This window comes from Oncorhynchus tshawytscha, linkage group LG16, assembly GCF_018296145.1.
Source record: "Oncorhynchus tshawytscha isolate Ot180627B linkage group LG16, Otsh_v2.0, whole genome shotgun sequence".
Taxonomy (NCBI): Eukaryota; Metazoa; Chordata; class Actinopteri; order Salmoniformes; family Salmonidae; genus Oncorhynchus; species Oncorhynchus tshawytscha.
In genome coordinates, this window is record NC_056444.1 from 72516613 (window position 1) to 72541312 (window position 24700).

Consider the following 24700-nt stretch of genomic DNA (forward strand, 5'->3'; position numbering starts at 1 on the left):
GGGGGGCTGTTGTTGGAATATTCATTCAATTTGTGCTCTGTTCCAAAGTCAAAAACTGAGCAATTTTATAGAGGCCTCTCTTCACACACCAGCCACTGAGCACACACTGGTTGAATCAACGTTGTTTCCATGTCCTTTCAATAAAACAATGTTGAACCAACGTGGAACAGATTTGCTTTGTATAACAGCTTTGTATAATACAACAGAGCATCATACTCTTGACAGTCTTTTTAGCTAACATTCCACTCCTTGCCACTCTTGTCATGACATGTAATAGCTGAACAGAGGGTGCAACCAGTCTACATGCAGAAGAGTGTAAAACGTTGTAATTCCATTAAGTGGATTCCATACCATTTAATGGATCCATTCAGGTTAGTTTGGTGTCATTAAGGGACTCTTTTTTAAATAATATTTATTATAGGGTTAATTGTTTAAAGACCGCTTATTATACGTTTGTGGTAAATAAATACCACATATCCACTGTTCTAAACAAAAAGCTTTGTTTCAGCTCCAAACAATTATGTTTATGACCAAAGATTGAATTGATTAACAGTCTAGTCCATACCTTGGCTTGCATCCACTATGTATCCAATCTCATTGTTGTAACTTTCTTGAACGAGGTCAGGTATAGGCTACAGAAATACTGATGTGAGGAATATGTCAAGATAAAAACCTGGCGATAAAGATGCATAATAGAAGAAAAACGAACTGTGTGAAAAATATTTGCATACATACGTTGGTAAATGAATGCGTCTTGACCGTGCGTAGGCATATCACCACGGGGACTAGCAGTCATACCGCGTAATTTGGAGTCGCAGAGCATCAACCAGTCATTGCGCTTCTTCTCCTTAGATTGAAGCCCTCATGCAGCCACCTATTTCGGATTATTATTTTAGTCACAAACATCATGTAAAAGAAAATGAGACAAAGAGAAAATAAACTGGATCTTCATTTCAATCAATTGTCAACATTTGAAGATCTGGATGTTGTTGAAAATATGTCTTTCACCAATATAGCATACGGGTGGATCCAATAAGAATTTTAACTCGTCAGAAACGTGTGCGACGGGGGGACCAGAGAGGAGGACTCGGAACTTCAACCGGAGTCTTTTTTTAAAAATGGGTCTGTTACGGTTGTTGTACAAGGTGATGGTAAACTCTCTTGTTCTTATGTTCAGTTTGGCGTTGATCTCTGAGTTTGTGGGAGCTCAGAATGACACGGAGCCTGTAGTCCTGGAGGGCAAATGTCTTGTGGTTTGCGACTCTAATCCGACTACGGATTGGAAGGGCTCGTCCTCTCCTCTTGGTATTTCGGTACGTGCTGCAAACTCCAAAATCGCTTTTTCTGCGGTCCGGAGCAACAACCACGAACCGTCGGAGATGAGCAATAAAACAAGAATCATATACTTCGACCAAGTAAGACGGTTTTGTATGTTTTTAAGATAGTAGATAATGTTTCATTTTACTTCAACTTTATAACATCAAAATTGCCGTGATAAAACTGCGCTGCAATGCTGTGTAGGATCCACGTTTTAGGCTACATAGGTAATTGAGGATTTAGTGGCAGGTTTTTCCCCCAGCAAAACTAAATTGAAATAATACAACAAAACAAAAATATTTGGAGGGGTCTAACAGTTGATTTAGAGAGCAACCTACATGTATCAATAATAATTCATTATTGATTGACTGATTGGTTTATTTTAATTTTAATGATTGATCAACAATAATGGGTATAGCTCACATGTGATCAAACACAATAAAGGGATATATATGACCAGCAGGCAGAAGCAATGGTAGGGGTTCATCTGAGAATAGGACATAGCACACTCCCTGTCACAATCACACATGCACCTGAATTTACCCCTCATTCTTTACACACGTGTATGTGACAATGTGTATGTGACAAATTAAATTTGATTTTGATTTAATTTATGCACTTCCTGATGAACTCAGTCACCGAGTCAGTATATACATCAATACTGTTCTCAGAGGCAACCAATAACATTTCCCAGTCCTTGTGCAATAGATTTTTGCTTTTGATCCAACCCCCTCGAAAGACAGACATATACACACACACACACACACACACACACACACACACACACACACACACACACACACACACACACACACACACACACACACACACACACACACACACACACACACACACACACACACACACACACACACCCACCCTAACCTTAACCTAACCTAAAACTAACCCTAGCTCCTAAACCTAATTCTAAACCTAACACTAATTCTAACCTAACACTAATTCTACCCTTAACCCTAAACCCCCTAGAAATAGTATTTGACCTTGTGGGGACCAACAAAATGTCCCCAGTTGGTAAAATGTTTGTTTGCTTATTATTCTTGTGGGGACTTCTGGTCCCCACAAGAATAGTTAAACATGTCTACACACATATACACACATACACACACACATGATAGAGATGCTTGGTTTGGCTTCATCAATTTGATTGGGTGGTACCAGGGCCATTTCTAGCATTTTGGGGGCCCTAAGCAAGATTTGGTTGGGGGGCCCCACCACCTCACAGGCAAAATATTTTATCCTAAAATCACTGTGATAGTACAACTCCTGGTGGCACCTCAACTAGAAGGACCTTACATACATCACCTCTTCATCGCCAAAGCCTTACATAAATCACCTCTTCATCGCCAAAACCTTACATAAATCACCTCAACATAGCCAAGACTTTACATAAATCATTGGCTGAATCTGCCTAATTGGAAGCCTATTGGGCAAGATTACAGCTGGGGTTTTTAGTCATCGCTGTTGTTAAAGAATCATTAACTCTATATCTGGCAGTTGGTCCTAGAGGTTTGTGGCGATGTGCTTGATTGAAGTTACACTCGCAAATCTCTTTGTGTCTTGTAGGTTGAGTCACAGGCTGCATGGAATGTCACATCACATGATTAAAACTGTCAGTAAATTTTTTCTCTAAGGAGTTGAGGGGTCTACGACTGCTGAAATATCAGGTTTAACACTACAGTCTTGTCACCCTAATTTGAGTGTCACCAGATGAACAGCTGGTGGTTGAGCCATAATTATTTGAATAGTTAGTTGAACCATTGAGGATAATATTTATTCACCTTCTAAAATGCCTTATTCTTCTTTCTCTAGGTTCTTGTGAATATAGGCAACTATTTCACATTGGAGTCAGTGTTTTTGTCACCCAGAAAAGGAATCTACAGTTTTAATTTTCATGTTATAAAAGTGTACCAGAGCCAGACTATACAGGTAAGCAATTTGTTTTGGCCTAATTGATTCAGCAATTTAGCTCCAGTTATGATATAATTTGATTCCCCAGAGACATAATTTGATATACATTTGCTATGGCTACATTCTTTGAAAGGGCCTTGTAATGGAGTTATTAACAGTGTATTGTGTCATGACACATGTGTCACATAAATCTATTCTGGACTATTTGGACATATTGGATTTGCATTGACAGAATGGTGCACTGCAGGTTATGAGAGGAAGCTGAAACACATCTCTGACAAATAACTTAATTTCAATAGATGAGCAAATTACCTGTGTTAATGTACTATTTTTTTTAACCTTTATTTAACTAGGCAAGTCAGTTTAAGAACAAATTCTTATTTTCAATGACGGCATAGGAACAGTGGGTCAACTGCCTGTTCAGGGGCAGAACGACAGATTTGTACCTTGTCAGCTCAGGGGTTTGAACTTGCAACCTTCCGGTTACTAGTCCAACACTCTAACCACTAGGCTACCCTGCCGCCCGCTATAAAACAATCATGGGAAATCACAGCCACTGCATGGCTAATCTTCTAATTTGGTTATGTATGTTTGCACAATTGTAGCCTCAATTTCCAGTAGTTTCATTGCGAATGTCCTAATCCTGGTGAATTCTGAGCTCTCTAACGGTGTGAAAAGTGGGAGGAGACTACATTAGTTTATTAAACATACCATCTTATTATTCAGGCTATTTAAGAGAGTGACAAAACTAAGCTAAAAAATTATGTTGTTTTTTCAAAGTACATTGTCAAGGGGAGGGCTTCTGCATACTGTTCATATTTGAACCAAGATCAGAAGTGAATAGCAAATAGCTACAGTAGGTAGCTGTGGATGATTACAATGTTTGACTATGGGCATGCAGTAATATCATTGGGACATTAACTGTAGGAACATTAGCTGTATTTCTCCGCTGTCTCATCTATTTTTTCTCATTGCTGTCTCTTTGGGTCATCTAGGTGAACTTAATGTTGAATGGGAAACCTGTCATCTCAGCTTTTGCGGGTGACAAAGACGTAACTCGAGAGGCAGCCACCAATGGCGTTCTGCTCTTTTTGGATAAAGAGGACAAGGTCTACCTTAAACTGGAAAAGGGGAATCTAGTTGGCGGATGGCAATACTCTACGTTCTCTGGTTTCCTTGTTTTCTCTCTGTAAAAAGATAGAAAACCTCACCATTCAAATGACTTTATCAACAATGTGTTGTTACTGTATAGTTAAAACATTTCTACATCAGTTGGATCTAGCTAAAGGATGGATGATATTATGTTCCGTGGTCAAGGATTGCTACAGAGAGAAGAAAAGCGACATTGGAAAGAGTTGATGTTTGATAGGAATGGGAATCCCTCTACAAATGCAATACTGCTCCAGAAAATGCCATAGTACAGCTCATTGCTCATGTTACTTGACAACTTCAACAGAGGATCAACACTTCACAACAATTCTTCCCTCACAAACTTAACAGTCCCAGAATATGTTTAGCATCTTTTAAAAAGTTGACATGACAGGCCTTTCTAAGTCACCATGTCTCTTTTTAGGATGTCTTTCCTATAGGGGACATGGATTTGTTTTTCTTGGCAAGTGTGGCATGTGTGATATTACAATGCCGAATTCAGAGCAAAGTCTATCTTCCAACTATAAAATGACCCCCTTCTTGCGTGTACAGTCACACACGCTCTCTGTAGAAGTGATAACTAGTGTCACACTTGTCTTCATTTGGAGGGTGTCATTCTAACACCAGGATTAACTTGTGATATGAGTCTGACAATGCAGGTGTTGAATTAATAATTGAATGCACCTTTAAATAAGACCAGGTAGATTTTAATCAGATAAATTGAACAGTCAGGGATAAAATGCTCTGGGAAAGTAGACATAACCAGAAAGTTAGAAAATGTTTGAGTACACCAGACAAATCCTGTCTCGTCTGATAAAACAAAACGTTTGTGATTGCATAGGACTGCATCAGAGAAGCAGGTCATTGCAAAGATCCACAGCACAAGTTTATTTTGTCTGGCCATTCTCATAACAAGAAGAGATCTGGCTATTAAACAAATTTATGTCTAAACAGATGTTGTAGATGCAATATTGTCATTGAACTGCGAAGTATTGGAGGCTCAAGTTCATGCTCAAGATTTGGACACTGCAGTAGGTCTGGCCTTTTGACGTCACCATTGACCTCCCTGTCATGTGTTGGTTAGCCTCAGTGGAGGCATATGTGATACTTTGTTGAAGAGATCACAATTGTATACTGTATGTTAACATTTGATTTTATGCACAATAATTTCTTTATTAATTGAATATTTACGCATTGGTTTATTCATAATAGTTTGTTTGATTTAAATGCTTATTTGAATTAACCGATTTGGCATTTACAGCCAATGATTTCAATGTGCTATGTTGTCAATGGCTGCCACATAGCCTGTAGCATCTGCAACCCATGTGAAATTCCTTCATACCATTTGTTTACAGTGCATTTTTGCAATATTCGTTTGTTTTTTACAATATCTTAAATAATTGGGAGATTTGAAAGATAATTATTTGATCCAATCTATCAACAGATGAAATGTAAAGAAAAGGTGTGTGAAATGTGAATAATGTAGATAGTTCCATAAGACTAGACATTTTCCACACAAACTTAATCTCACCCACCTTCTCTAACCTTTCTCCCTGAAATACACGTGGGGAAAGTGTCCTGTTGGCCATCTTGCATTGATAGAGTAGCTGTTGTGTTCACTCTTCAACTTATGTAATTGTATGGTCAACAAAAACCTTTCCTGAGTAAATATAATGGCACTACACTATTTATTGATTTATATTATCTAAACTCTGAATGGTTTGATTTTCTCATAACATATTCCTGAGTTGACAATTGCTTTCTATGCATATACTGTAACTATCATGGTTGTGAGAATATATGTTTTGTCTGTGAATGTTATGCCTCTGTGGATCTCAAAAGTGTGTCATTAGAGAAATGAATGGTTTGCCTATTTCAGAATTCCTCGGCTGGCAACTCAAGTCACTTTAATGTTGGTGCGTATACTGTAGGCCTACTGTGCGATCGTTTTAGGCACAGCTCTCAAATGAACATGCTTTACTACTGGATTCCTTTCTTTCAAGACATGAATGATGTCTCCAACTCCCACCAAGAAACCACACCTTGGAGGGTAGCTATACAGTAAAAGTGTATTACATTAACCAGATATGCGACATCTCATTTGTGAAATAAAAATGTTATAATGGACTGAATACTTTAACTTGGCCTCATTATGGACGCTGGAGAAGAATACAACTCACTATTGTATTTCAAATTAATGAATGCACAGAATGATATACATATATATATATATCATTCTAAACATATATATATATATATATATATATATATATATATATGTTTATATATATGTTTACAATTGTCTGTTGTGGGTTCTATAATGTGATAAGTATTGAGTGACTCAAATGAAGTATGACTGATTTTAATTGAAAGTATTCTTGATTTGCAATATATGATCTATCCCTTACAATTGAGAATCTAACTCCCCTTCACTTGATTGAGAGCCAATTTACCCTAACAATTTATACTTATGTCAACGGATGGGCACGAAACCCAAACTAGCAAAATAAATGATATTATATAATAGCAGCCTGGTTATTAGGCATGCATCAATCCAATATGATGCTTTTTTTTTTCAACAAAGATCTTCCATTTCCCGGTGGTAGATGCACTGTGGTTGTATGAACAACCCCGAATAGGTTTTGTTTATGGATACAAGAAGAATTCAACATACCACATGAAGCTATGTAATCAATGTAACAAACCATTGGTACAGATATGTGTTCAAAAACATGGATGGATTATTGTTGAGATTTCCAAGAGCCTTATCATGCAGGCATATTGTATTACTTTCAAATTAAATCTGTGTTGAATTGTGGTCTTTATTGGTATACAATAATGTCAGAAGAAAATAATTAGATTTATCAGCAACATAATTTCATAACCATATTTGGGCCACGTTCATGTTCTCTGTGTTTTAGAGTGTGGGTCTGAATCCATTCTGTCTGTCTTACAACTATCTTGATTTGAATTGGTGTAATACTATGAATAAATTATGTACATTCAGAATCAGCTATTCTCTCAGAGAGATTGGTTTATGATCAAATAATTAATCACTACATAATGCCAACTATTTGGAATTTGGCAAAGGTGCTTGTTGATTATGAAGTGAGAAGTTTTATATTCATCTCTATTGTAGAACGGAGAGAGACATTGCTCTTGAGGTACTGTTTCCTGTCTTGGGCTTTGATTAGCAGGGTCGTTCCACCAATTTGGTGCCTTTTGAGAAGTGTAACTTGGTCAAGAAAACCTTTTGATTTCACCTAATTTTAACATTCTGTCATAAAGAGCACATGTTCAACTTTTAAAAATAAGTTTTCCATCTCAAGAGGTTAAATAAAATAAGTACTATAGAAAGTCCTATTAAGTGCCAAATAATGTAACAGGGTTGACTGTAACAGGGTTGACGACAGGGTTGATTAAATAAAACTTGTTGTGTACAGCAGGGAGTGGCAATTGAATGCAAGCTTCACAAAAAAAAATAATGAAATTGTAAAAAACATTCTACCCTGTCTGTCTATGGTAACAGGGTTGACGTGTTATGGTCACGGCTGGCCTGCTCATTAGACAGGATTAGGCAGCCGCCTATGGCAGCAGATTGACGAGGGTGGCATATTCTGAGCTAAACTGACCAAGACAACAACAACAACAAAATGACAATTTCTCTCAACCAGCGGTATATGGGCTTTTTAGGTGAGCGCTGATGCCGCCCTTTGATAATGCAGGGGCGCCCAATATTTTTGCTCATCCATTCCTAGCGCGCCTCTCCAGGGTGCTATTGGAGAGATGCATCTCTGCAGCGCAAAACAATGATCTTACATAAATAATGTAGCAGATATAGGACATGGTAGAAAGAGTATGTGACCTTTTCTCTAGCCTACTGGCTACTGGCTGTAGATAACATGTATGACTATGTAATGAGACGGACACTTTTTACATCATGCAGGTTTCTCCCATCAAATAGCCTAACCTAAATGGCACTCAATCAAATAATCAAATGGACAATCACAACTGCTTTCCAGGTGTTTCACCCCATTGTCATGATCAGTGGTTTCAAGTTTGTATCAGTACAATTTTGACAAGCTGATCACAGCAATAAAATGAAATATTTGTGTAAACACTGCAAATAGGCTTGTGATAGCATCACATTTATTTATTCAACCTTCATTTAACTAGGCAAGTCAGTTCCAAGCAAATTCTTATTTACAATGACAGCCTACTGGGGGATAGTGGGTTAACTGCCTTGTTCAGAGGCACAACAACAGATTTTTACCTTGTCAGCTCAGGGATTTGATCCAGCAACCACTAGGCTACCTGCTGCCCCAGGTAACTAATATTCAGAGCTTAAATAGCCAAATTGATTAGTCACAGGAATCAAGACTAATAAAGCAAGTGCAATAGCCTGTTTTATAAACAGTTGGCCTTCCGAGTGGATCGGGATTCATACAATTCTATTGCTGTCTGACATGGTAGGCTACACCCCAGTAAGCACGAGCCAACATCTTTTGGATGTCTTTTTTGTCCTGTCTGGATGTCATTTTTTGCGGTGTTTTACAAACAGTAGGCTTACCACATCGATGGACATTCATAAAATAACATTTCAGGCAACATTGTAGGCTACACCTCAGTAAGCATGGACCGATGCCAACGCCTTTTGGACTCTTTTTTTGTTAAAGTTCCGGACCGGTCTTGATTTCTACATCCACAGACATTGGTTTTTGGTTCAGTCCGGACCAAATCCGAACCAATCATAGACGTCTATGTTTGGTTCAGATTTTGTCCGGTCTGGACCAGCCTTGATTTGGCCCAAACATAGATGTCTATAAAATACTTATTTTCAACTTTCATTCAGAACCAAAAAGTTCCCTGATTTCAACATCTGTAAAATACATATTTTCAACATCTGCAAAATACGTATTTTCAGCTTTCATTCAGAATCGAAAATTTACCTGATTTCAGCGTCTGGAAAAGACGTATTTTTCAATGTCTGGAAAAGATGCCTTTTCAATGTCCTGGAAAATATGTATTTTAAACATACGGAAAATACCTTTTCACCTTTAATTCAGAACCTAAATTGAACCCAACTTCTACGTATTTTTAATGTAATTTTGCTTACTGGGACTATTCTAGTTTTGGAGGGGAGGGGGGTCTCGCCTATGGCGGCAGAATGGCAAGGACAGGCCCTGGTTATGCTCGACCCACTGAGTTTTTCAACACAAAACTCCAGCAACTTGCCAAAAAGATTAGAACCAGCTCACCAGCTGACTATTAGATGTTCAATAAATAAAAAAGGAATAGTTTCACCGTATTAAAATGAGAGTTCAGTGTTGGGGTTGACCTTCAAATGAGGGACAGAATAACTAAATACATTAAATATCAAATCAAATCAAATCAAATTTTATTTGTCACATACACATGGTTAGCAGATGTTAATGCGAGTGTAGCGAAATGCTTGTGCTTCTAGTTCCGACAATGCAGTAATAACGAACAAGTAATCTAACTAACAATTCCAAAAAAACTACTGTCTTATACACAGTGTAAGGGGATAAGGAATATGTACATAAGGATATATGAATGAGTGATGGTACAGAGCAGCATAGGCAAGATACAGTAGATGATATCGAGTACAGTATATACATATGAGATGAGTATGTAAACCAAGTGGCATAGTTAAAGTGGCTAGTGATACATGTATTACATAAGGATGCAGTCGATGATATAGAGTACAGTATCTACGTATGCATATGAGATGAATAATGTAGGGTAAGTAACATTATATAAGGTAGCATTGTTTAAAGTGGCTAGTGATATATTTACATCATTTCCCATCAATTCCCATTATTAAAGTGGCTGGAGTAGAGTCAGTGTCATTGACAGTGTGTTGGCAGTAGCCACTCAATGTTAGTGGTGGCTGTTTAACAGTCTGATGGCCTTGAGATAGAAGCTGTTTTTCAGTCTCTCGGTCCCCGCTTTGATGCACCTGTACTGACCTCGCCTTCTGGATGACAGCGGGGTGAACAGGCAGTGGCTCGGGTGGTTGATGTCCTTGATGATTTTTATGGCCTTCCTGTAGCATCGGGTGGTGTAGGTGTCCTGGAGGGCAGGTAGTTTGCCCCCGGTGATGCGTTGTGCAGACCTCACTACCCTCTGGAGAGCCTTACGGTTGAGGGCGGTGCAGTTGCCATACCAGGCGGTGATACAGCCCGCCAGGATGCTCTCGATTGTGCATCTGTAGAAGTTTGTGAGTGCTTTTGGTGACAAGCCGAATTTCTTCAGCCTCCTGAGGTTGAAGAGGCGCTGCTGCGCCTTCCTCGCGATGCTGTCTGTGTGAGTGGACCAATTCAGTTTGTCTGTGATGTGTATGCCGAGGAACTTAAAACTTGCTACCCTCTCCACTACTGTTCCATCGATGTGGATGGGGGGGTGTTCCCTCTGCTGTTTCCTGAAGTCCACAATCATCTCCTTAGTTTTGTTGACGTTGAGTGTGAGGTTATTTTCCTGACACCACACTCCGAGGGCCCTCACCTCCTCCCTGTAGGCCGTCTCGTCGTTGTTGGTAATCAAGCCTACCACTGTTGTGTCGTCCGCAAACTTGATGATTGAGTTGGAGGCGTGCATGGCCACGCAGTCGTGGGTGAACAGGGAGTACAGGAGAGGGCTCAGAACGCACCCTTGTGGGGCCCCAGTGTTGAGGATCAGCGGGGAGGAGATGTTGTTGCCTACCCTCACCACCTGGGGGCGGCCCGTCAGGAAGTCCAGAACCCAGTTGCACAGGGCGGGGTCGAGACCCAGGGTCTCAAGCTTGATGACGAGCTTGGAGGGTACTATGGTGTTGAATGCCGAGCTGTAGTCGATGAACAGCATTCTCACATAGGTATTCCTCTTGTCCAGATGGGTTAGGGCAGTGTGCAGTGTGGTTGAGATTGCATCGTCTGTGGACCTATTTGGGCGGTAAGCAAATTGGAGTGGGTCAAGGGTGTCAGGTAGGGTGGAGGTGATATGGTCCTTGACTAGTCTCTCAAAGCACTTCGTTTAGCTCAGTTAGTAGTCGTTTAGCTCAGTTACCTTAGCTTTCTTGGGAACAGGAACAATGGTGGCCCTCTTGAAGCATGTGGGAACAGCAAACTGGTATAGGGATTGATTGAATATGTCCGTAAACACACCGGCCAGCTGGTCTGCGCATGCTCTGAGGGCGCGGCTGGGGATGCCGTCTGGGCCTGCAGCCTTGCGAGGGTTAACACGTTTAAATGTCTTACTCACTTCGGCTGCAGTGAAGGAGAGACCGCATGTTTTCGTTGCAGGCCGTGTCAGTGGCACTGTATTGTCCTCAAAGCGGGCAAAAAGTTATTTAGTCTGCCTGGGAGCAAGACATCCTGGTCCGTGACTGGGCTGGGTTTCTTCCTGTAGTCCGTGATTGACTGTAGACCCTGCCACATGCCTCTTGTGTCTGAGCCGTTGAATTGAGATTCTACTTTGTCTCTGTACTGGCGCTTAGCTTGTTTGATAGCCTTGCGGAGGGAATAGCTGCACTGTTTGTATTCAGTCATGTTACCAGACACCTTGCCCTGATTAAAAGCAGTGGTTCGTGCCTTCAGTTTCACACGAATGCTGCCATCAATCCAAGGTTTCTGGTTAGGGAATGTTTTAATTGTTGCTATGGGAACGACATCTTCAACGCACGTTCTAATGAACTCGCACACCGAATCAGCGTATTCGTCAATGTTGTTGTCTGACGCAATATGAAACATCTCCCAGTCCACGTGGTGGAAGCAGTCTTGGAGTGTGGAGTCAGCTTGGTCGGACCAGCGTTGGACAGACCTCAGCGTGGGAGCTTCTTGTTTTAGTTTCTGTCTGTAGGCAGGGATCAACAAAATGGAGTCGTGGTCAGCTTTTCCGAAAGGGGGGCGGGGCAGGGCCTTATATGCGTCGCGGAAGTTAGAGTAACAATGATCCAGGGTCTTTCCACCCCTGGTTGCGCAATCGATATGCTGATAAAATTTAGGGAGTCTTGTTTTGTCTTGTTTTCAGATTAGCCTTGTTAAAATCCCCAGCTACAATGAATGCAGCCTCCGGATAAATCGTTTCCAGTTTGCAGAGAGTTAAATAAAGTTCGTTCAGAGCCATCGATGTGTCTGCTTGGGGGGGGATATATACGGCTGTGATTATAATCGAAGAGAATTCTCTTGGTAGATAATGCGGTCTACATTTGATTGTGAGGAATTCTAAATCAGGTGAACAGAAGGATTTGAGTTCCTGTATGAGTTCCTGTATAAATAATCATCTTCAGAAATGACCCATACATCTGACACAACCCGATGACCAGCCCTCTGACCTGAGACCTGTCTGCTGTTGTGTTTGAGGTTTGTTTTGATCATTGGGTGGGAACATTCAGTATTTTTTTTATTATCAAAGATATAGAAGGTATTACTCAAGGTCTGATACAACTCGGATTAATTTCTCAATCCTCAGATTCTGGGGGCTACAATTCAATATTGGTCCACACTTTCTATATATCAAAGGGACGCAAAAGGCACTCTTTTTGTGGAACAACATTTTTGTATTATAAAAGATATAGAAGGTATTGCTCATTTATCATGGTCTGATACAACTCTGATTCAACTCTAGTCCTCAGATTCTGGGGGATATATTGTTGTGATATTTGTCAGCCTATGTAACTTGGCCTCCCAAATGACTCCTCCACTGAAGCCCTACAACACAACATTTAGGCATAATCGAATGAGATGTACACACATACTGCAGGAGGGATTTCTTTGGTGTGGGACACGCAGTATGTCAGTGTGTTGTGTGTACAGGCTTTGATTGCATCCGGTGGGACATGTGACCCCTTAACTGAGTAATACATCTTAGATAACTCTAACAAACAAGCAAAGAAGAAATGAATTAGGGGACATATTCTATTTGGAAATTCCAATCAATGCTCTTGAGGATGTTAAAGTTCAGATATAAGGGAAAGGAAAGGGAAAGGGGGATACCTAGTCAGTTGTCCAACTGAACGTATTCAACTGAAATGTGTTTTCCATATTTAACCCAACCCCTCTGAATCAGAGATGCCTTAATCGACATCCTACCTGGTTTGAGTTTACTCAACTCCACAATATACACTACTGGTCAAAAGTTTTAAAACACCTACTCACTCAAGGGTTTTTCTTTACTTTAACTATTTTCTACATTGTAGAATAATAGTGAAGACATCAAAACAATGAAATAACACATATGGAATCATGTAGTAACCAAAAAATTGTTAAACAAATCAAAGTATATTTTACATTTGAAGTTCTTCAAATAGCCACCCTTTGCCTTGATGACAGCTTTGCACATTCTTGGCATTCTCCCGACCAGCTTCATGACGCAGTCACCTGGAATGCATTTCAATTAACAGGTGTGCCTTGTTGAAAGTTCATTTGTGGAATTTCTTTCCTTCTTAAAGCGTTTGAGCCAATCAGTTGTGCTGTGACAAGGTGGGGTGGGGGCGGGGTATATGGAAGATAGCACTATTTGGTGAAAGACCAAGTTGTTTTCAACCGCCGTGTCTTTGTGAGACGCAGTGTGGGTGAACGGATGATCTCCGCATGTGTATTTCCCACTGTAATGCATGGATGAGGAGGTGTTATGGTGTGGAGGTGCTTTGCGAGTGTGCAAAGATGTCATCAAGGCAAAGGGTGGCTATTTGAAGAATCTTAAATATAAAATATATTTGATTTGTTTAACACTTTTTTGGTTACTACATGATTCCATGTGTTATTTCATAGTTTTAATGTCTTCACTATTATTCTACAATGTAGAAAATAGTAAAAAAATAAAGAAAAACCCTTGAATGAGTAGGTGTTCTAAAACTTTTGACAGGTAGTGTACATACCATTAAAGTTGAGTTGTGACGAGTGTGGGTGGACTTTACCTCCGACCACATCGAGTCGCTGTCAGTCGATACTTGTAGAAATGTCCATTCTTTAATGCTTTCCTTATACCTATGTTTGTCCTGTGTACATGAATGCTTTTCTTTGGGTGCTGAAATCTGTAGTGTCTGATAAAAGTAGCATTTTACTGGACTTCTGCCAGTTGCAGCTGTTTGTTAATGGAGAATGAGCAGCTTGTCATTGCAGGGCCAATTTTTTTGTTCATGCAGGGGACACTTAGAATGCTTTTATTTTTGATCAATTACAAATCCAACTGACAACTCGATAACATTCAGGACAAGCACAGGTACACAGTAAGCGATAAAAAATTGATATTTATAAAAGTATCGAGTTTGAAGTTTTAACTTCCCACTCCTTTGGAAAACAGTGGATTACAGGGAGCAGTTTGACAGACATCACGTAAAATGTATTTGATCAAAAACTAAAGATTTCAGCACCCAAAGAAAAGCGTGCATTTACACAGGACAAACATAGGTACAAGGAAAGCATTAAAGAATGGACATTTTTACAATAGTGACTCGATGTAGTGGTGGCATACTCTTCTGGGATTAACGCACTAGAACCCTGAATCCAATATTACAGGAATCTAAACTACAGCTTGTATAAGGCAAGGAATCCAAGAGGAATCCACACAGTACCAAGTCTTTTATTAGTTGTGTTCATGTTGTCACATTGGTCTGTTAACCATTGTATTTTGAATGTATCTTATTTTGACATATTTAATAAGGTTTCTACACTCTTAGAAAAAAATGTGCTATCTAGAACCTAAAAGCACTGTCCCCATAGGAGAACCCATTGAATAACCTTTTTTGGTTCCAGGGAGAAATCTTTTAGTTTCAGATAAAACCTTTTTGTGTTCATATAGAACCCTTTCCACAGATGTTCTACATGGAAACCAAAAGGGTTGTACCTGGAACCAAAAAAGGTGCTCCTATGGGACAGCCGAAGAACCATTTTGGAACCGTTTGCTCTCATTTATAGGTTCACATTAGCATAGTGCTGAACATGAGAATCTCCTCTTGACAGAATCATTTTTTCCTAATGTGTTGTGTACAGTTGACTGTGTTTTCCGTTCTTCAGAGACCCACAGCTACTGTAGTAATAAACATCCCCTTCCTGCACTGCAGTCTTTTAAGCTCATCTCATGTACAGTATCTAATGAATGCTCACGACACAATTTAATTTCAGCGTTATTTATCCCTCTTATTGGGACAGTAGTTTTCAGTGCAGTGGGTTCATGACAATTCTATGCTTGATAGAAGTTAAGCCTCTAGATGTATTCAGTGTTCTAATATCAAGAGAGAAGGATTTCATTTCTCTGTGTCACATTATTCATTCGAATTGTAAGAACAGAAAGCACAAAATGATAATACCATAGTGTTTTTAATAATGTTTATTCATTATAATCCTTTGGCTACATTGGTGAGCAAGTAATAAAGGGATAAACATGCAGGGATGAACATGTGAAGATGGTACAACCATAAAGCAAGGGTTATATGACTATCCATATAAAATGCTACTGTATATTCTACCTAATCCATTATATATGATTATACCAGCTTTATATGGCGATATACAAGAAAGATGACAGCAGTGAATAAGAATGGTCGAGTGACATTTCATTGTGCTGGAACTCTCTGAAAAGAAGAACCATAGACTAGATTCATTCCTCTGTATTCCTGATGACGGGTTAGGGTTCCCATTTGGGAACGATCCCTTCCGACGTTAACTGGGACGTGGCGCATGGAACGCAAAAATATTCTTAGAAATATTTAACCTCCATACATTAACAAGTCCAATAGCTCAAATGAAAGATAAACACATTGTTCATCTAGCCAGCAAGTCAGATTTCTAAAATGTTTTACGGCGAAAACATAGCACATATTTATGTCAAACCACCACCAAAGACACAGCTAATTTGAATAGCCAAGTTGAACAAAATATGCAATCAACAACCGCAGGATTAAAAGAAAAATAATTCACTAACCTTTTGAAAATCTTCATCAGATGACAATAATAGGACATGTTACACAGTACATTTATGTTTTTTTCAATAATATGCAATTTATATCCATAAATCTCTGTTTACAATGACGCCATGTTCAAAAAATGCTACTCAAATGTCCGAGAAATGATGATAGCCCCGGCAGATAACGTCAGATAACAAGCAATACACATCATAAACTTTGACTAAATATACATGTTCTACATATAGTTAGAAAGATACACTTCTTCTTAATGCAACCGCTGTGTTACATTTATTTTTAACGTTACAGAATTCGTTCACTAGGCTATAATATGAGACGGTGCTCAGAAATTAGCATTATGTCTCCTCTATCTCGGAGTCCACAGAAACCCATAATTAACACATAAATATTCCCTTACCTTTGATGTTCTTCGATCAGAAGACGTGGAAGGAGTTATACTTACCAAAAACTGCGTTTGGTTTTCAAGTCTGTGTCTTTAGGTCATCAAACGCGACATATTCCGGTTGAAATGCAGCCAAAATTCTAGTGGATGCGCATCAAAACTTCAAAATTACATATTATATGTCGACTAAACTTGTCAAACTAAGTACAGAATCAAGCTTTAGCATGTTCTAAACATGCAAAACAATCCTTAGCTCGAACAGACAAACCTACATCGTTTGGTGAATCTTGGAACAAAGAGAGCTCCGGACCCGACGCGCACATGAAAGTACATGTATTTTCACGTGACCCGGAGGTTTCAGCCCGCCAAAACTCGAGGGAGCACGCGATTCTCACAATGACAGGCCCCACTGAAAGGGGACATCGCGCTGAAGAGATAGGAACTGTTCCCAGATCTGTAGCTGGTTGGGAAGGGTGGGGGCGATGACGTCAAAGTTGGGCCAACTTTCATGATGGCAAGAGAGAGTTTGGGAGAATGGCTGCCCTGAGAGTTCTGCTTTACATAGAGACATAATTTGAACGGTTTTAGAAGCTTTAGAGTGTTATCTATTCAATAATAATTATTATATGCATATATTAGCCATTTTTGACAGATTTGTTTTCTGTTTACTATGGGCATGCAATTCCTCCAAAGGGGGCAGTAAGTCAGCCCTATCTTTAACAGGTTCTCCATCTGAACGACAGTCCAGCAGTGTTCACCAAGTTGAGAATGTGCCAGGGCCCTCGTGGCCAGCAAAGCTCTCTTTGCTCATTTTACTGATCACTGAAGGGCAACACTGACAGACCTATGGTACACAGCTGTTGTCACGGTACTGGTCTGTATATGAGTCACTGGTGGATGGTGGCATTTTAAATTGGGAGGACGGGCTCATAGTAATTGCTGGAACAGAATAAATGGAATGGTCTGAAACACCTGGTTTCCATGTGTTTGATACCATTCCATTCACCCCATTCCATTATTATGAGCCGTCCTCCCCTCACCAGCCTCCTCTGAATTTGGAGTAGTAGTGTGCACTGGGCTTTAATACCGTGTTTATAGTGTTCTTAGTGATGACATAAGAGATAGGCTATATTTTGTTGTGCGATGGTAGATGTTCTGCTTCTCTCGCCAATTCAGTCTGCGCATTAGTCTTTAATTTGATATTTTTATTAAATATTTTGAGTTTTTTCCCCAATGCTTTAAGTAGTTCAACTAGAACAGTGGTTTTTATAGTCCCGTAGCCCTTCAAACATTCAACCTCCAGCTGCATACCCCCTCTAGCACCATAATTGCAAGCCTCCCACACACACACTATACGATACATTTATTAAACATAAGATAAGAATGAGTGTTTTTGTCACAACCCGGCCTGTGGGAAGTGACAAAGAGCTCTTATAGGACCAGGGCACAAATATTAATATAATATTAATCAATCATTTTGCTCTTTATTTAACCATCTTACATATAAAACCTTATTTGTTCATCGGAAATTGTGAATAACTCACCACAGGTTAATGAGAAGGGTGTGCTTGAAAGGATGCACATAACTGCAATGTTGGGTTGTATTGGAGAGAGTCTCAGTCTTAAATCATTTTCCACACACAGTCTGTGCCTGTATTTAGTTTCATGCTAGTGAGGGCCAAGAATCCACTCTCACATAGGTATTAACAGCGCAATTTGCAGGATACTCTGAGCGCAGCCCAATCCAGAAATCTGGCAGTGGCTTCTGATTAAATTCAATTTTCACAGATCCGATTGTTGCAATTTTGATGAGGCTCTCTTGCTCAGATATCGGTTAGTGGACTGGAGGCAGAGCATGAAAGGGATAACGAATCCAGTTGTTTGTATCATCCTTTTCGGGAAAGTACCGATGTAATTGCGCACCCAACTCACTCAGGTGCTTTGCTATATCACATTTGACATTGTCTGTAAGCTTGAGTTCATTTACATACAAAAAATCATACAATTTAGGAAAGACCTGTGTGTTGTCCTTGTTAATACAGACAGAGAAGAGCTCCAACTTCTTAATCATAGCCTCAATTTTATCCCGCAGATTGAATATAGTTGCGGAGAGTCCCTGAGAGTCCCTCAGCCTCCAGTATTTATGCTGCAGTAGTTTGTGTCGGGGGGCTAGGGTCAGTCTGTTATATCGGGAGTATTTCTCCTGTCTTATTTTAATTTTTAAAATTTTTATTTCACCTTTATTAAACCAGGTAGGCAAGTTGAGAACAAGTTCTCATTTACAACTGCGACATGGCCAAGATAAAGCAAAGCAGTTCGACACATACAACAACAGAGTTACACATGGAGTAAAACAAACATACAGTCAATAATACAGTAGAAGAATAATGTGAGCAAATTAGATGAAATAAGGGAGGTAAAGGCAATAAATAGGCCATGGTGGCGAAGTAAATACAATATAGCAATTAAAACACTGGAATGGTAGATTTGACATGAGTGTGCAAAGTAGAAATATAGGGGTGCAAAGGAGCAAAATAAATAAATAAATAAATACAGTAGGGGAAGAGGTAGTTGTTCGGGTTATTTATAGATGGGTTATGTACAGGTTCAGTGATCTGTGAGCTGCTCTGACAGCTGGTGCTTAAAGCTAGTGAGAGAGACAACTGTTTCCAGTTTCAGTGACTTTTGTAGTTCGTTCCAGTCATTGGCAGCAGAGAACTGGAAGGAGAGTGTTACGGTTTTCTAGGTGTGAAGGAGAGTAGGACCAAACTGCAGCGTGTAGATTGCGATCCATGTTTAATGAACAACGTAAACACGAATTAACACAAAACACTACAAAACAATAAACGTAACGAAAACCGAAACAGCCTATACTTGTGTCAACTAACACAGCGACAGGAACAAAGACATTAAGGACAATCACCCACGACAAACTCAAAGAATATGGCTGCCTAAATATGGTTCCCAATCAGAGACAACGATAAACACCTGCCTCTGATTGAGAACCACTCCAGACAGCCATAGACCTTGCTAGATAACCCCACTAGCTACAATCCCAATACACACACACCAAAAGCCCAAGACAAAACACACCACAATACAAAAACCCCATGCCACACCCTGGCCTGACCCAATACATGAAGAAAAACACAAAATACTTAGACCAGGGCGTGACAGAGAGGCCTGCTGGAATGCGTGCTACGGGTGGGTGCAGCTATGGTGACCAGTGAGCAGAGATGAGGCAGGACTTTACCTAGCAGAGTCCTGTAGATGACCTGGAGCCAGTGGGTTTGGCAACAAGTATGAAGCGAGGGCCAGCCAACGAGAGCATACAGGTCTCAGTGGTGGGTAGTATATGGGGCTTTGGTGACAAAACGGATGGCACTGTGATAGACTGCATCCAATTTGTTGAGTAGGGTGTTGGAGGCTATTTTGTAAATGACATCGCCAAAGTCGAGGATCGGTAAGATGGTTAGTTTTACGAGGGTATGTTTGGCAGCATAAATTAAGGATGCTTTGTTGTGAAATAGGAAGCCAATTCTAGATATAACTTTGGATTGGAGATGTTTTATGTGAGTCTGGAAGGAGAGTTTACAGTCTAACCAGAGACCTAGGTATTTGTAGCTGTCCACATATTCTAAGTCAGAACAATCCAGAGTAGTGATGCTGGATGGGCGGGCAGGTGCAGACAGCGATCGGTTGAAAAGCATGCATTTAGTTTTACTTGAATTTAAGAGCAGTTGGAGGCCATGGAAGGAGAGTTGTATGGCATTGAAGCTCGTCTGGAGGGTTGTTAACACAGTGTCCAAAGAAAGGCCAGAAGTATACAGAATGGTGTCGTCTGCGTAGAGTTGGATCAGAGACTCAACAGCAGCAAGAGCGACATCATTGATATAAACAGAGAAGAGAGTCGGCCCAAGAATTGAACCCTGTGGCACCCCATTATCCGGTGTCCTGTGTGAATTTAAGTATGCTCTCTCTAATTCTCTTTCTATCTTTCTTTCTTTCTCTCTCTCGGAGGACCTGAGCCCTAGGGCCATGCCTCAGGACTACCTGGTGTGATGACTCCTTGTTGTCCCCAGTCCACCTGGCCGTGCTGCTGCTCCAGTTTCAACTGTTCTGCCTGTGGCTATGGAACCCTGACCTGTTCACTGTGATTACTATTATTTGACCACGCTGGTCATTTATGAACATTTGAACATCTTTGCCATGTTCTGTTATAATCTCCATCCGGCACAGCCAGAAGAGGACTGGCCACCCTTCATAGGCTGGTTCCTCTCTAGGTTTCTTCCTAGGTTTTGGCCTTTCTAGGGAGTTTTTCATAGCCACCGTGCTTCTACACCTGCATTTCTTGCTGTTTGGGGTTTTAGGATGTGTTTCTGTACAGCACTTTGATATAAATACATTTGATGATGATATGATTTGATTTGATCTGTAATCCTAGGTTCAGATCATTCAGGTGAGAAAAAACATCACCCAGATAGGCCAGTTGTGTGAGAAACTCATCATCATGCAAGCGGTCAGACAAGGGAAAATTATGGTGCGTAAAGAAAACTGTAAGCTCGTCTCTCAACCAGCTCATTTCTGTATGTTGTAAAAGCATTACATGGTCACTGCCCGTATCATTGCATAGTGCAGCAATAGCCTCTCGGTGGATGCTGCAGTGTACCCAAGTGGCGTTGGGAGCAACTGCTTGCACGCGCGTTACCACTCCACTATGTCTCCCTGTCATGGCTTTTGCAGATGCCAACTGCAGTACAGATACCAACATGAGCAGCCGCAACGTTTGACTACATACTGACCATTACTGGAATTCACGCGAGAGAGTAATAGTAAATGTGATTGGATGTTAATTATTTGACTAGGCTACCTGTATTTGAAATTGTTTTGTTATTTTGCTGAACACTAGATGGTTTAATTGTATTTTTGGCAGTGAAATGAGGCTACTCAGGTGAGAAAAAAACAAATGTATAGCCTCGTTGGAAAATATAAATGGACTGTTTGAATACCCCGACGGAAGGACCCCAGTTTTACTAGTGGACCCCACCTGAACTGGTGGATTTAACCAGAGGATGGCTTATTTTGATACAACCCTCATGTCCACTGTCTTCAGACCTCTGTTTAATCTGGTTTACTTCTACAGAGACCAACTCTCATTTGTTCATCAACGCGTGCTCTTTAATTAATGCTGGTGCATTATGCATTCTTATTTAAGTCAGCTCGACCATCTTACACAGCTTCCTCATTAAATAATTACATGTTTTTCCTTCATAAGAACCAAACAAAATATGCATTAATAAAACTTAAAAGTGCATGTCTAACATTAAACGTAAATGATCCTATTGTGTTAAAAACTACAGTATTTCCAGAAATGGCTGTACAAATACCTCCTATTTGCACAGAAGACACTGCCAAATGCATAGCTAAGTATGCAAATTAGCATGTGACAACATGGGCTGGTTGTCATTAGGCTTGGCGAACTTGAACCCAAGTTTGCATCCAGTGCAATCTCTCAGCTGAACACCGTTTGACTGGGGCTGACTGCAACATGACAAGTGCTGACTTCCTGAATGGCAAATGAAAAGCTCATTTGGTAGCTTAGTGTTTGGCATGCCGTGGGTATCTGAAGCTCTCCGTTTATGATCAGACTCTCAGCTCATTTCTCACACTGGCAGGTCAGTGCTTCCAGGCATGATGCTTTGTGTCCACAGGGATATTGCTGCTGGGCTGGACCGGGTTGGCTAGTTTGGTTTTGGTAAAGCTTCAGTGTTTTGAGGTGGAGTCAATTAATAAAGAAGGGATGAACTTCTGTAGATTATCCTGGTCATCCTGGACTTGCCTAGTTAAATAAAGGTTGCATGTCCTGCCTGCACAGTGTCCTCAAAAGTTTGGTGTTTATCTCACAATTGTTGATTTCAGTGTTTTTCACATGGTAACAAAGTCTGTCTGTGTGAAATTCTGTAAATGTGGCAAACTCTAAATGTGTACACTAGATTTCGTTTAATCTTTAAGTCTACTGTAAGCACTGACGTGACACTGTAAAAGTGGTTTCCCCACAGTGATATTAATCTGTATTACCTACCTAGTACCCTTCTGTTAGAACTACTATTGATTACACTAATGGTAATTAATATTAGCCTGATGTCTTTCCAATCAGTTTTTCACCACTGGGATATATGCTTCATGATTAAGATCAGTGCACTTGCTATAGCTTACCCAAGCTATTATTCATTACCATTCAATAATTTAGCCAAGCTTCTTCTTCATATCACCTGTTCCAAATAACAGATGCACCACTCCATGCCTAACAGTGATTAGTCTCAGTTAGTCCATACACTCCATACTAAAACAGCAGTCACCGACATCTGTTAGTGAAAGATAACTCTTGGACAGCAACATGCAGAGTAGGCTTATGGTGTGGTGTTCAGAGTAGATGATAGTTGTGAGGAAGGTGGGTTGCCTGTTGTTTTTTTTAAAACAATGAATATTCTATGTTGATATATTGCCTTGTAGTGAACCACAGAAATGCATATGGGTAAATACTAATATATTCTAATTACTCAGAAGAGACTAATTGGTGAATCAATTAAGTGAACAATGCACAAGTACAGGTTATCACTTTCTTCATGCTTTTTTCAACATCATGATTATGTGACAGTTAAAAAAATGTAAAAATACCAGCTCCAAGTGATTTTAATTTGGGAAATCTGTTCCCAAATATTCCCACGCATAATAGAGACATTTATTTATTTTATTTATTTTATTTTACCTTTATTTAACCAGGTAGGCAAGTTGAGAACAAGTTCTCATTTACAATTGCGACCTGGCCAAGATAAAGCAAAGCAGTTCGACAGATACAACGACACAGAGTTACACATGGAGTAAAACAAACATACAGTCAATAATACAGTATAAACAAGTCTATATACAATGTGAGCAAATGAGGTGAGAAGGGAGGTAAAGGCAAAAAAGGCCATGGTGGCAAAGTAAATACAATATAGCAAGTAAAACACTGGAATGGTAGTTTTGCAATGGAAGAATGTGCAAAGTAGAAATAAAAATAATGGGGTGCAAAGGAGCAAAATAAATAAATTAATTAAAATTAAATACAGTTGGGAAAGAGGTAGTTGTTTGGGCTAAATTATCGGTGGGCTATGTACAGGTGCAGTAATCTGTGAGCTGCTCTGACAGTTGGTGCTTAAAGCTAGTGAGGGAGATAAGTGTTTCCAGTTTCAGAGATTTTTGTAGTTCGTTCCAGTCATTGGCAGCAGAGAACTGGAAGGAGAGGCGGCCAAAGAAAGAATTGGTTTTGGGGGTGACTAGAGAGATATACCTGCTGGAGCGTGTGCTACAGGTGGGAGATGCTATGGTGACCAGCGAGCTGAGATAAGGGGGACTTTACCTAGCAGGATCTTGTAGATGACATGGAGCCAGTGGGTTTGGCGACGAGTATGAAGCGAGGGCCAGCCAACGAGAGCGTACAGGTCGCAATGGTGGGTAGTATATGGGGCTTTGGTGATAAAACGGATTGCACTGTGATAGACTGCATCCAATTTGTTGAGTAGGGTATTGGAGGCTATTTTGTAAATGACATCGCCAAAGTCGAGGACTGGTAGGATGGTCAGTTTTACAAGGGTATGTTTGGCAGCATGAGTGAAGGATGCTTTGTTGCGAAATAGGTAGGACATGACATAATATACAAACATAATATACAATATAAGCAAGACATAATATACAAATGTAAGCAAGGTTTGAAATGATTATGTTTTACTCAAATAATGTATCTGTTTGTTCTTCTTGAGGTTAATTTGCAGTCGACAAATTATTTGTAATTATGTTCCGACCCCCCAACCATCCGCTCAAGAATAAAATCAGCACGCAGCTGAATGTAGCTGATGATCCCTGCCTTACACCATGCAGAAAATGATGTTACAATATTTAACATTCAAGGGCATAGAACATTTCCATATTAGGATAGCGAGAGGATATCATTATTTTCA

At 40.0% G+C, this 24700-nt stretch overlaps 1 protein-coding gene across 1 annotated transcript; it reads left to right on the plus strand.

Moving 5' to 3' along the window:
• The first annotated feature begins 716 nt into the window (after positions 1-716).
• On the plus strand, positions 717-6527 carry LOC112216296 (cerebellin-4-like). The gene is made up of 3 exons (XM_024376185.2): positions 717-1415; positions 3148-3264; positions 4242-6527. Exons 1-3 carry the CDS (start codon positions 1119-1121, stop codon positions 4437-4439), a joined length of 612 nt encoding a protein of 203 aa, XP_024231953.1. The 5' UTR covers positions 717-1118; the 3' UTR covers positions 4440-6527.
• The last annotated feature ends 18173 nt before the right edge of the window (positions 6528-24700 follow it).